The 14,681-nt window shown below is 40.1% G+C and overlaps 1 protein-coding gene across 1 annotated transcript in view; it reads left to right on the top strand.

Moving 5' to 3' along the window:
• LOC123627416 (kinesin-like protein KIF28P) overlaps positions 1 to 14,681 on the top strand; it is a 37,182-nt gene that overhangs the window by 1,415 nt on the left and 21,086 nt on the right. Inside the window, exons 2-7 of the mRNA XM_045536953.1 lie at positions 1,172 to 1,366; positions 5,985 to 6,188; positions 9,886 to 9,921; positions 10,775 to 10,999; positions 12,675 to 12,829; positions 13,489 to 13,600. Coding sequence (XP_045392909.1) covers positions 1,172 to 1,366; positions 5,985 to 6,188; positions 9,886 to 9,921; positions 10,775 to 10,999; positions 12,675 to 12,829; positions 13,489 to 13,600 — 927 coding nt within the window. The remainder of the gene's footprint in view (positions 1 to 1,171; positions 1,367 to 5,984; positions 6,189 to 9,885; positions 9,922 to 10,774; positions 11,000 to 12,674; positions 12,830 to 13,488; positions 13,601 to 14,681) is intronic.

The raw sequence follows: 14,681 nt of genomic DNA on the forward strand, positions 1-14,681 counted from the left end.
AACTCTTAACCGTCTACTGCAGACACTGCACTAGATACTGAGAACACAGCAGAAAAGCCTTCGTTCTCTGGCAGCATACAGTGTCTTTTTTTTTTTTTTTTTTTTTTTTTTTTTTGAGACAGAGTCTCACTTTGTTACCCGGGCTAGAGTGAGTGCCGTGGCATCAGCCTAGCTCACAGCAACCTCAAACTCCTGGGCTTAAGCGATCCTACTGCCTCAGCCTCCCGAGTAGCTGGGACTACAGGCATGAACCACCATGCCCGGCTAATTTTTTTGTATATATATTTTTAGTTGGCCAGATAATTTCTTTCTATTTTTTTAGTAGAGACGGGGTCTCACTCTTGCTCAGGCTGGTCTCGAACTCCTGACCTCGAGCGATCCACCCGCCTCAGCCTCCCAGAGCTAGGATTACAGGCGTGAGCCACCGCGCCCGGCCAGCATACAGTGTCTTGCACAATTCAGTTTACTAAATAATCTTCTATTGAGTAAGCTAGTTACCGTCATAGCTGTAAGGTAAATAATATACCCAGAGAAAGATCAGGTATAATTAATTCTGCCCGGATAGATCTTGAAGGCTTCCTAGATCTAGATAGAAGCGTTTGAGATGACTGTAAGCGATCAGTAAAATTTGGATAAGGACATGCGGGACAGAGCAAAATGCAATGGCCAACTGCCCTTGAATGGGCCACAGCGCCTGGCAGTGGATAGAAAGGGAATAGTCTTGCTTCAAATACCACGGGCTCTTCCTTTTAGGACCAAATGCTGGTGTATTTTCTTACATAGATGTTTCTTCCCTTGATATTTGCCCTTGGGTCCATTTGCCGAGCTTTTAAATGGTTGTTTTTATTCTCATTGATAATTTTTCACTAGTTTCACTGGAGAATAGGATAGTTATGCTGCAAGTCAGTTCTCTCCACTGCTGTAGTTACTGCTAATAGCATAGCTGTGTGTTAGAGAGCCAGATATTCTCAGAAAATTAATGACTAGAGACAAGGCTTTCACACATTCTGAGGAGTGTAGGAACAACTTGTTGTAACAGCTGCTGAGAGAAACGACAATTACAGAACAAACTGTTCCTGGCTTAATTTCTTACATGTAAAGACATGCAAGACAACTCGAGTAACAAAGAAAAACTGTAATGATTGACTCCGAATTTGTAATTTGACCATAGAGAGAGAAGAATTCTGGGAGCAAATGTGTGATTTCCATGCATTCCAGAACTACCACCACTATTCAGGACCCTAAGAACCCAGAGCATGTGAAGACGTTTACATTTGACCTGGCATACTGGTCTCACAGTGGATTTCAAAAGGATAAAGATGGTGTCCTTATTTCCGCTGATCCTAGTAGTAAATTTGCAGGCCAGGTAAACTGTTTCAAAACACAATTTCAATGCCAGATTTTTGGGGGTTTGGTTTTGTTTTTGTTTGATGACATGTTCATAGTATAATGATACAATAATTTTTTATGCAAGGATAAATATATGCTTCAATATGAGTTTGACTTTACATTTATTCCTTTTTCATGCTGAACACAAGGTCCAAAAAAATGCAGCTGTTAAGTAATTTTTGGACACTCAAATCAGTTGACTCGCCAATGTATTGACGTACTTTAAAAAAGAAGGGCAGTCAAGTCCGTTTTTTTTTTTTTTTTTTTTTTTTTTTTGGCCTCTTTGCGCTAAGCATAATAAGCAAATCTTGTTAGGCACCTAGCATTTGAGAACTTCTGTTTTACTGAACATTTATCATATGCCATGCGCTGTTCTGCCTTAAAGTTGCTTTCAATTTGGTTTGAGAAAACAAGCAAATAAGCTCATTCAAATGTCACATGTTCTATGATAAGAATACGTGTGGGATACAATAAGGTACAAAGGTGAGACAGATACTTCAGTCTGGACAGAGGGTATTTGGGGAGTGCTTTTATAAAGGCTATGGTGCTTAGGCTGAGTGTTGAACGACAAGTAGGGAGAAAAGAGAAACAGTCAGAAAAAGCTGGGGGAGGTTACGAACAGAGCCTCAGTGACCTGTGGCACAATCTCAAGCATACATGTAATTAAGTCACAGAAAGAGTAAGGAGGGGCATAAAATACACGAAGAAATAAATGATGGCTAAAATTTTTCCAAATTTGGTAGAAACTAGAAACGCACAGATCCAAGCAGCATAATGAGTCCTAAGTAAAGAGTAATGTAATGGATAAAGATGAGGAAAATCACAGTAAGTCCCATTTTAATTAAATTGCTACATTGGAGACTCAAAGCAGAGGAAGGCAGTGGGGGGGAGGGGTAAAAAGTCACCTATGGGGTACAATCTACACTATGCAGGTGATGGGTACAAAAGCCCAGACTTCACCACTATATAATATATCATGTAACAGAATTCAACTCGTATGCCCTAATTCTATTAAAAGGAAACAAATTAGCTGTAGGCCAGTGATAAACTGAAAAATCTTAAAAACAACAAAAGAGAAAAGACTGAGGAACAACAAGGACAGCAGCACATATACTGTTGGAACAATGCAAACCGTAAGACAATGGAGAGATATCTGTAAAAACTGAAAGAAATTCTCAACCTAGAATTCCAAACCAAACCAATGATATTTTTCTAATTTTGAATCTCTTTAAAATGTCATTGATTGTCAAAGCAAAAATAATGTGTTTTAGGGTTTATAACATATAGAAATAACACCAAAAAAAGAGCAGTGAAGGAAGTACATTGTTTTAAAGTCTTAAACACTATTTCATGGTGTGTGGATTGTAGAAAAAAATTAAAATTTTATACTATATGAAAAGTGATATCATTTGAAGATAAATTTTTTTTTTTTTTTTTTTGAGACACAGTGTTGCTTTGTTGCCCTGGCTAGAGTGAGTGCCGTGGCATCCGCCTAGCTCACAGCAACCTCAAACTCCTGGGCTTAAGCGATCCTCCTGCCTCAGCCTCCCAAGTAGCTGAGACTACAGGCATGCGCCACCATGCCCGGCTAATTTTTTCTATATATATTTTAGTTGGCCAGATAATTTCTTTCTACTTTTTTTAGTAGAGACGGGGGTCTCGCTCTTGCTCAGGCTGGTCTCGAACTCCTGACCTTGAGCGACCCACCCGCCTCAGCCTCCCAGATGAAGATAAATCTTTTAAATGAAAGAGCTACACTGTAACCCTAAAACATAGGTTCTCAACCTTTTTGGTCCAAGCCTTCTTTATAAAATTTTTAAATGCTTGAGGGCCCCAAAAGAGGGTTATATAGGTTATATCTATCATTATTCACTGTGTTAGGAATTAAAACAGAGTGTATTGGGTCAAATATTGTTCCCCCAAATTCATGTCCTTCCCAGAACCTCACAACGTGACCTTATTTGCAGAGTGTCCTTGCACATGTAATTAATAAAAGTGAGAACATCCTGGCATGCGATAGGCCTTTAAGCCAATATGACTGGTGTCCGTCAACGCAGAACTAAGTGACAGAGACATGTAAGCAGAGCCCCACGTGAAGGCAGAGATCGGAGTGATGCAGTTGCGAAGTCCAGCAATGCCAACAGCTGCCACAAGCCACGAGAGAGACATGGAACAGATTTTCCCTGAGAGCCTCCAGGAGGAACCAACTCTCCCAACACCAATTGAGAGAATAAATTTCTGTTGTTCTAAGCCACACAATTTGTGGTACTTTGTTACTGCAGTCCCTGGGATACCAGTACACTGAGGGATTTTAAATATATATTAATCAAAGCATATTAAATGTCCATTACTAGTTAACATACATAATGTAACATTTTTATGAAAAAAATGATTTTGTTATCCAATACTGAAGAGAATGGCATTGTTTAACATATTTCCAAATCTCTGTCTTGTCTGGCTTCATAAACGACAGCTGGATTCTCTGCCCTGCGTATAATCTCTTAGAAAATCACACGTCATGTAGCCCCTGGCCAGCTCTACTCGTGAGAGAGTGAGAGTGAAAAAGACAAACATTAATATTATCACAAAAGTAATGCTCACTTTACAACCCCCCTGAAAGTATCTCAGGAACCCTGGAATGCACTTAAAGAACTGCTGCCCCACAGCAGTCAAAAATAAATAAATCAACAAAATAAATATAGCTAACTAATGAGTCAATTGTAAGGAAGTGGAATTAGGAAACATTCTCAATCCCCAGCATGGCAGGAAAAGAGCAGGAAAAGAAACAAAGAGGACATGGAATAAGTAGAATACACATAGCAACATAGTAGATTTAATGCCAACCATATCAATTATTACATTAAATATAAATAGTCTGAACATGCCCATTAAAAGGCAAAGATTATCAGATTAGATAGGAAAAAAGAAAACCAGGATCCAACTATCTCTGTCTACCAAAAAAAAGTTTTAAAAATAAATAAATAGATATCTTGTGCATACTAAGAAATAGGAAACCAGAGAAGCTATATTCACACCACATGGAGTAGGCCTCAGCACAAGGAACATTACATGACGGTAAAGGTATCACTTCGTTAAGACATAATCAGCCTAAATGGGTATGCACCTAATAACTGAATTTTAAAGAACACGTAGCAAAAACTGATAGAAATGGCAAGAGAATTAGACAAATCTGTAATTGTGTTTAGTGATTTTAACACTCCTATCTCAGTAGTTGATAAAACAAATAAATAACAATCAGTAAGATTATAGAAGACCAGAACAAACACTATCAACCTAATTGACGGTCCTATCACAGAACACACCCACCATTCCACACCCGACCCTGACACTGCATGTCCTTTTCAGGCAGACGTGGAACTTTCATCACAATAGATCATATCATATTCCAGATCATAAAACTCGTCTCAATAAATATAAAATGACTGAGGTCGTACAAAGTATGTTCTCTGACCACAATGGAATTAAACTAGAAAGGAATAACAAAGATACTTAGAAAATTCACAAGTATTTGGAAAATAACAGACTTCTAAATAATCCATTGGTCAAGGAAGAAACCCTAAGGGAAATTAGAAAATATTTTGAACTGAACGAAAATCCAAAGACCTATCAAAATCTGTGTGGGATGCACCTAAAATCGGGCTTAGAGGAAATTTTATAGCATTAAAGTTTTTATCAGAGAAGAACAATCTCAAATCAATATTCTAAGCTTCTACCTAAGAATTTAGAAAAACAAGAGCCAATGGAATACAAAACAAGCAGAAGAAGAAAAAAGAAAAATGGGGGGGGGAGTAAGGGCAACATACATAACCTAAACTTTTGTACTCCCACAATATGCTGAAACAATTAAAAAAAATAAGAAAAAGAAAAAGTAACTAATGAAATGTACAACACTAAAACAATAGTGAACAATCAGTGAAACTGAAACTTGGCCATGGCCCTGGATAATAAAAGGAGCCGGGTCACGTGCCCTCTCTTTCAAGCAACTATGGGCATGAGCATCTCTTTCTTCCACTTTAAAAAAAAAAAGAGGGGGGGGTGCGATTCTATGTGTCTGTGTGTGTTGAAGAAACGCTTCAGAACCACTAGGTCTCATGACAAAAGGAAGAGAGCTCACCAGCCCTCACTAGCTAAACTTAGTGTGGGGATTTTGTGATGCTTTTATATTTGGTTTAAGGAATAAAGAAGTAGAGAGCACTTTGGTCTCTGTACCTTGGTGCCAATAACTTTTTTGTCTAGGTGCGTAATTTTAAAGACCTAACCCATGTTTTTGGCAGGGCTGTATAATACACAAATTCATTATGGATGGATACTAGCCAGTTCAAAATATATCTGGTAATAGGATCCATGCATGTAAAGGGTCAGTATTTTCCACACTGACAAACCCATTTTTGCTTTCCAGTTTCCCCAACTGTTTCTAAGCGAGCAGCTGAGTTGTGTTTCAAACTTGTGATAGGAAGGTGGAACTTACCGAAACCAGGACATTAGATTTTAAGAGTTCTGAGAAAAGTCAGGAAGCGTAACTGTACATGCCACTGGCCTGGGCCGAACGTGACACCTGCGGATCTTCTTTCCAGAGAGATGTTTTCCATGACCTTGGCAGGGGCATTCTGGACAGCGCTTGGCAAGGCTATAACGCTACTCTCCTGGCCTATGGCCAAACTGGCTCTGGGAAAAGCTATTCCATGATTGGGTTTGGTGCCAACAAGGGCATTATTCCAAATGTGTGCGAGGAGCTCTTTCAAGCAATCGAGAAGCAGGAGAAACATCAAGAATACCAGGTATGTGCTCTCGAGTCCCTTCTTGGAGGAGCCGTACTTTTTCATTCGGGACCCCTTCTCCAAATGGAAGTTATTAGCAACTCTATTTTAGGAGAATGTTAGTTTTCCATACCAAAATGTTCGTATGATTACAAGATCATGTCGTAGCTAAATAAGATGTTGAATTTCTCTGGTTCTGTGGAGACAAATCCAAGGAAATATTTTTACAAGCACTGCAGGTATCATGGAAGCAGACATTTTAATTGCCAACTCTCACGAGGGATCATTATTGAGGTTTATAAAACAAAACTTTAGCTGACTCAAGTTCATGGTCTTCTCTGCTGCCCTCTTCTACCAAGGTTGTGGGTGTGTTCTCATCTTAATTTGTTTTTATTTCTAAATAAAGAATGTTACTTTGTTTCTTACTTTTTTCTTATATAGGGGATAGCTTCTTACTTGCCCTAGCATAGAAGGCCCAAGACAATTATAAATTTGCTGAAGGTTGGTGACATTTTCAAGACACAGTGTAACAACATAATTAGCTTTAAAACATGACAGCAAAATGTCAACAAATACCTATAAGCACAGTCTAGGTTTCTGCTTTCTCAAATGGCAGAATAGTTTAAACTGGTGTTATGAAAATTCAACAGCGCATTTTTTATCTTAATTGTTTTTCAGATTTTAAAGGTAATGTGTTCAAGTTAGAGAATAGGATTTATTCAGTCTCATCATCTATATACCATCAACATTCTAATTTTCAATTAAAATAGTTCTAATTTTTTAATTAAAGTATTTTCAAAGGAATACAAGTATAGTTTTTTTAATTTATTTTTTTAGAGACAGGGTCTCACTCTGTCACCCAGGCTGGAGAGCCCTGGTGTGATCACAGCCCACTGCAGCCTCGAACTCCTGGGCTCAAGTGATTTTCCCTCCTCAGGCCCCCAAAGCGGGGACTGCAGGCGTGAGCCACCACACCCGGACACAAGCATAGACTGAAAACTCAAATACTCAAGAGAAAGGCAAGCATGGGTCCACACAAAAACTTGTACATGAATATTCCGTGGCAGTGTGTTCGCAATAGCCAAAAAGTGGAAATAACCCAAGTATCCACGAACTGATGAAAAAATGTGGTATATCCATACAATGGACTACTATTCAGCCTTAAAAAGGAATGAAATTCTGACACATGCTACAACACGGATAAGCTTTGAACCCACTACACCAAGTGAAAGAAGCTAGAGGTGGGTGCAGTGGCCCATGCCTGTAATCCCGCTACTGGGGAGGCTAAGGCAGGAGGATTGCTTGAGCCCACAAATTGGAGGTTACAGTAAGCTGTGATTGTACCACTGTACTCTAGCCTAGGCGACAAAGCTAGATCTCATTTCTAAAAAAGAATAAAAAAGAAAGAATCTCCGCCCAGCATACACACAATGTTGTATGATCCCACTTATATGAAATTTCCAGGATAGGCAAATCTATAGAGGCAGAAAGCAGATTAGTGGTTGCTTCGAGCTTCCCGGCCTGGGGGGCAAGGAAGAAGGGAGAAGGCAGAGAAGAGGGAATGACTGCCAATGTGTATTTTTGGAGGGGGGATGGAATGTTCTGGATTTAGGATGTAGGGGCTGTATGGGGATGGCTGTACAGCTCTGTGAATATACTCAAAACCACTTTAAATGGCCGAACTATTCTGTATGTGAATTACATCTCAATAAAGCTGTTTTCAAAAAAAAAAAAAAACCTTCAAATAGCACAGAAAAAGGCTTATAATGGAAACCACCAGTCTCTGGAACATCCTCCTCCCCCTCCCTGTGACGGCCCACAGTTACCATCCTCGACTAGTTAGCTGTTTGCCCTGGTATCTGTCTCCATATTTTAAAATAATGTTTGTTTTTCTCGTCTTAAAAAGCAATTTCGGACATTATCTGCTATCTTTCCACCATGGTAGAAGAGAATTTCACTCTGCCACACTAACACCCCCAACAACGATGTTTTTTCTCCTACATACACCCTGCATTTAGGATCATGCACATTATAAAACTTGGCTGAATCAATAGTTACTAGCATTTCAGTTGTACAAATATATAGTTCACTGCTGATCCAACGATTAGTTCATATTTCCCTTCTACACTTTTTCCTCGGAATTTTTAATTGTCTTTTTATATTACATTTACTTTTCTATGAATCTTTCTAAATGCTCCAAATCACTGTCACATGCCTATGGACATTATTTTTCCATATACTCAAGCCTTTTGGTTCCATTATTTTTTTGGGGTCTCCTTCAGTCTTCTATTCTCCTGCCACAGTTGGAGCGGTGCTTCTCCAGCTCTACTACAAAACCGTCGTTCTGGAACTTTACTGCAACCTTCTTTGAAGGCTCCCCTGGCTCCTACATCCAACGTTTTCCTCTTTCTTGGTTTACTCTCTTATTTTGCTGCAACCTCCTCAGAAAAGGTACATCAAGGATGCATTTTTTGCGTCCTTTGCACAGCTGAAAACATCTTTTCCTACCTCCACACTCAACTGACATTTACTCAGAATAAAACTCTAGACCTCTGAGAATATTGAAGACATTATTCCATTATCTTTTAAGTTTCAATGTCGCAGCTGAGAAGTCAACTGCCATTCTGCTTCCCGGTTCTTTGCATGTGATCTTTTTGGATGGTCAGTTTCCCACTCACAGCTTTTGGGATCTTCTCTTATCCCTGATGTTCTGATGTATCTTAATATGAGTCTTTTCTCCATTCTGGGAAACTTTAATTATTTCTTTTATAATTTTCTTCCCTCTGTTTTATCTGCTTTCCCTTTCTAGAACGTCTACTAATTGGATTTTGAACCTCTTATGCAAATATGTTTTAATTTTATTATCTTTTACCACCTAGTTTCTATTTCTTGTTCTTTTTATTCTGCATTTTAGAGGATTCTCTCAACTGTATTTTATAACTCTTCTACATTTTTATTTTGGCCATCATTGATAAATTTGATTTACAAAAACTTATTCTTCGTTCCTTTTTAATGGCAACCTGTTTTTAAATAGATATAATTATTTCTCTCTCTGGGGCTATTAATTATAGGGCTTTTAAAAATGTTTTCTTTTACTCTCTGCATGGTCAGTTTTGTCTGAGTTGAGTTCCTTTTTTCTACTTGTTTGTTTTGATCTCTCATTTATATTGCAGGCCTTCCTTGTCTGCTAATCCTTGTCTGTTCATTTTTGAACACGGGACAACACTCTGAAACTAGTGGGAAATTCTAGGCTCAAGGCTCAACTGGCAAGACTCATCACAGAAAAGCCAGCTTTTTTATGGGTGGAGGGTGGCAAAACGTAGTATCTTAAAGCCTTTTATGCAGAATAAAGCCATTCAGATCCCCCCAATCCTGCGTAGGAGGTGCTAGCTTGGCTAGCAATATTCCAAAAGCACAGTAAAGACCACTCTTTTCTTCTACATATGTTCAGATTGGAGTATGAGCATTAAAGAATCACCTTTATCTGTTGCCCATCAAGACTAAAACACACACACACTTTTTGTATCTAATTTATATTAAGAACTTCCCCCACATTATTAAAATTATTTGAGAACCTCAAATTGCACGTTAAAATAGAGCTTTACTATATTTAATATTAGCTTTTCCCTTTATTGACATTTCTGTTGTTTCCATATCACTGTTTGTTCAAAGGTGACTGTTTAAAGAGAATATTCACTTTGTGCTCTTCTCTGTACAGGTTACATTCAGTATGCTGGAAATTTACAATGAACAGGTAACAGAGATTATATTTTTCTGACACACAAAGCTGAGTGACTCTGCAGCTTAATAAACATCACGGACTCCCATTCACCTCCCCTACTTTGCCCTGGCCTTGGCCATCAGCCCTGCCTACCTCTCCAGCTTCGTCTTACGTCCCTCTATCTCCACACTCTATGCTTTGGCCACTTCATTATTTTGCAATACAAAATTTGTGATAATTCAGAAAGAAGCTAGGATGGTTTATTTTCATATTATCCACAAAAGAGTTGCTAATGAAATAAGAGTTAACAAGATGGCCAGGAGAATATTTGTTAATAAGAGAACAATGTGTTCAAGCATGAAAGCTTTAGAGGCACCTATCTGTAGGCAGACGACTGTGGATACTACTCAAATGTTTTATCATGGTACAAAAGCAGTTTCCCCAGGCTCCAACACGCAGTGTGTTAAACATTATTTGTTAGCCTAGTGCTGGTCACAATGCGCACTCAACAAGCATTCATCAGACGCCATGTGTCAGCATTAGAATCTACGGCAAAAAGACAGGACCACACCCATGGGGAATTCAGTCTTGTTGGAGAGCTCTAGGTACATACCTGAAAACAACAAAACTGCGTTTCTAAAAATAAGTTTAAAAAATGTTTAAATATGCTTCTGTCAATAATTACACCAGGATTCTCTATCTTTTTTCTTGCCGTTTCCTTACTTCTTACTTAGCTAAATTATGAAGTCCCTACAGAAATGTACTATTTATTCATTCATCCAATAGTTATTGAACACCTGCCATATCGTAGGCAGAGATACAGCAATGAGGTTAAGAAAATTCCCTGCCTTCCTGAAGTTTACAGTATTTACTCCTTTTTCCACAGATAAGAGACTTGCTGTCTAGAACCAAAAAACCCGGTGGGCTCAAAGTAAGGGAAGACCAGCAGCTGGGCTTTTACGTGGAAGGTCTGACGTCAGTGCCTTGCGAGAACTACGCGCAAATTGAAAGGCTGATGGAACAAGGGACAAAAATAAGGACCACAGCTTCCACCAACATGAACGCCAGCAGCAGCCGGTCCCATGTGGTCATCACCATCCAGTTCAAGCAGGTGAGGTTCAGGTGAATGCCACCGTCCTGACCTCCCGACAGGCTAGTCTGCAGAAGGTTCCTTCTGCATAATGGCATAATGGGCTGGTGGGGATTATGGAATCCTTGCAGACTTGACCTATGGATTCGGGTGGCTCTTCCAACCATAGCTTATAGGGTCAGACGCAAGAAAAAGTGAAGTACCTGTACTTTTCCTGCCCCCCTTCCCACCTCAACATCCATGCCCCACCTGGCCGAATGAGCCCATTGCTAATGGTAGAGTGGCAGTATGGGCTACCATGTCCCCAAAGTGCCCACAGGACTAACGGCTCTTCTCCCTCAAATTCCATGCTCTGAGGAGTGGATGTGGACCCCACATTGATCAAGGAGCAAACTGTGAAGGTGTGAGAGTGACTCCATGGTTTCTCACGGAGAATTAGATCAGTAGCAGGTCTGAGTATCACCAAGATGGTGACCACCTTTCAGATCCGTGAGCCCAGGGGACCACCAGATACTGAAATACCTTTTTGACACTTGGAAGTACCAAGATAAATTCTTTGAAACCAGTAATCCAGGTAAAATTCCACTAACTAGAATCTTTGATCAACTAGAACACAGTTTTTCCTCCATGCTCTTTGGTGGATACCAGAGAGTGATCTATACAACATCACCAGTATGATCTAGAAATGCTAATGCTTGTTCCCAAGTCCTGAGTAATGTTATAGTTAGCTGTGATCTTACTGCCTCTGTCCCCTAAGTCATATAACTAGTAATAGAATAGTAATCAATGAAAATGATCCCACTCCAATCAAGAATAGTGGGAAAACATCGGACCCGGTTTAAGTCTGATGCCTTGGTTCGCCAGGTCTAAAACTTTGGGAAATAACTTTATCTGAGTCTCAGCTTCCTCATCTGTAAAAGGAGGCTTGACTAAGACACTGCATTTCATCTTATTTTTTTTTAAGATGCTGCATTTTAAAGAACTTTTTAAACTTTTAAGTGCCATTCACTTGGCTTTACATTGTTAGTAAAATTCGGAAACGTTATATATGGTTTGCCCTTCTATTTTTTTAACTTGACATTTTAGGGGCAGAGAGGAAATCAGCTGGAGTGAAGAGATTTAGTACCATGCTCCATTTACTGGGGTCAGCGGTAATGTTAACACCTTATACTGTGTGCCAGGCATGTGTTAGAATCATTACATCTTTTATCTTTAACCTTCATCACATCTCAGCAATGTGTTCCTATCACCATGTACAACAGAGAAAGCTGAAACTCTCTAAAGTCATTTGCTCATAGTCGTGTAGCCAGCAGGGGAATCCATAAGATTCTAAGACTCATGTTCTTTCCACTATAGGACCACACAATCCTGAACAGTTACTTATTTTGCAGATTTCACAGTATTTTATATTTAAAAAGTTGATTGGCCACAGAAATACAGGAGCAATAACTGGTATTTCTTATTTCACTGAAAAAGAGCTTTGCAGAATCGGGAAGGGGAAGCTTGATGGGTCTGGCAATACATTGTTGCAAAACGTCATTGTAAAGAGGATGGTATTTTACACTGTAGACGTTATTGTCTTTTCTGAGACTGAAATATAATTAGAAGAACCATTGAAACGAGCAAACTAGAGTGACTTGACGTGCAGCCTGCCACCTCCCTAATCGCACAGAGTGACCTGCGGTGTTTTCTGCAGGTTTTCCCAGACAGAGACCTCACCAAACAATCCAGTATTAATTTGGTGGACCTAGCAGGAAGTGAAAGGCAGAAATCGTCAGGATCCGAAGGAGACAGATTGAGGGAAGGATCACGAGTTAACTTAAGTTTGACCAATTTGGGAAACGTTATCAGGTAAATAATCCACAGTCAGGTATTTGTGCCATAAAAGTGACCTCAGTGTAAACAATTGGATTAATTATAACCTTTAGTTTATGGTCCGTGCCATCCTTGGCTCATGCCTGGCCCTACTATATATTTTAAACTAATTAATTAGTTTTTTAATTAACACTAATAAAACCACCACCCAACCCAAGAACTAGTGGATATTGCTCACCTGTCTTCACCTAACCACCACCTTGAATTTTATGTTCTCTCTACCCACCTCCTCCTCCTCCTTCCTCCCTTTTTTTTTTTTTTGTTGTTGAGACAGAGTCTCACTCTGTTGCCCGGGCTAGACTGAGTGCTGTGGCATCAGCCTAGCACACAGAAACCTCAAACTCATGGGCTCAAGCTAGCCTCCTGCCTCAGCCTCCCGAGTAGCTGGGACTACAGGCATGTGCCACCATGCCTGGCTAATTTTTTCTGTATATCTTTTTAGATGTTCATATAATTTCTTTCTATTTTTAGTAGAGATGGGGTCTTGCTCTTGCTCAGGCTGGTGTCGAACTCCTGAGCTCAAACGATCCTCCCGCCTCGGCCTCCCAGAGTGCTAGGATTACAGGCATGAGCCACCGTGCCTGGCCCTGATACATTCTTTTAATTTGTTGTTTCATATTTTCTTTTTCCTCCAGCGCTTTGGCTGACGCAGCCATGGGGAAGAGAGTCCTGCACGTTCCCTACAGAGATTCTGTCCTGACCAAGCTGCTCCAGTCAGCTCTGGGTGGGAACAGCAGAACCGCCCTGGTAAAATGACTTTCTTACAACATTTCAGACCGGCCTAGCTATTAGTATCACTGTTATTGTTGTTATGATTACAATTATTCTCAATACACCCATAATACAGCGCTTTGCTTGGACATAACACATTCTTACGTATTATCTCCTGATTCCTGGTGCTCTTTCTGTTCAAATGTTCAAATAACGTTTCTATATTTCTAATTTTTTATTTATTCTTTTCTGTAGTTTTCAGATTCTCTGCAAGGAACATATATTACTTTTATTATCAGAAAAAAACTAGTACCAGGCCAGCCGCGGTGGCTCACGCCTGTCATCCTAGCACTCTGGGAGGCCGAGGCGAGAGGATCGCTCAAGGTCAGGAGTCCAAGACCAGCCTGAGCAAGAGCGAGACCCTGTCTCTACTAAAAAATAGAAAGAAATTAACTGGACAACTAAAAATATACAGAAAAAATTATCCGGGCATGGTGCCACATGCCTGTAGTCCCAGCTACTCAGGAGGCTGAGGCAGGAGGATCGCTTGAGCCCAGGAGTCTGAGGTTGCTGTGAGCTAGGCTGACACCACGGCACTCTAGCCTGGGCAACACAGTGAGACTCTGTCTCAAAAAAAAAAAGAAAAGAAAAGAAAAGAAAAAGAAAAAACTAGTACCATTTGAAAAATAACACTCACAATGTCACCTCATTATAAATCAGCAGTCACACCATGGTGAGGCAGGAAATCGGTGGGACTGTGTCAGGTGCAGGCAGACGTTCAACCTGGAGAGCAGCCGAATCATGTCCTCTTGGCAAAGACCTTGGACTCTTATTTTAAATGTTTGCCAAGTGGGTGCAACACCAGCTGTGTTAAGATCAGGACTCTCGGCCGGGCGCGGTGGCTCACGCCTGTAATCCTAGCTCTGGGAGGCCGAGGCGGGTGGATCGCTCGAGGTCAGGAGTTCGAGACCAGCCTGAGCAAGAGTGAGACCCCGTCTCTACCAAAAATAGAAAGAAATTATCTGGCCAACTAAAAATATATATACAAAAAAAAAATTAGCCGGGCATGGTGGCTCATGCCTGTAGTCCCAGCTACTCGGGAGGCTGAGGCAGTAGG

The sequence above is a fragment of the Lemur catta genome, chromosome 25, assembly GCF_020740605.2.
Source record: "Lemur catta isolate mLemCat1 chromosome 25, mLemCat1.pri, whole genome shotgun sequence".
In the NCBI taxonomy this organism is placed as follows: Eukaryota; Metazoa; Chordata; class Mammalia; order Primates; family Lemuridae; genus Lemur; species Lemur catta.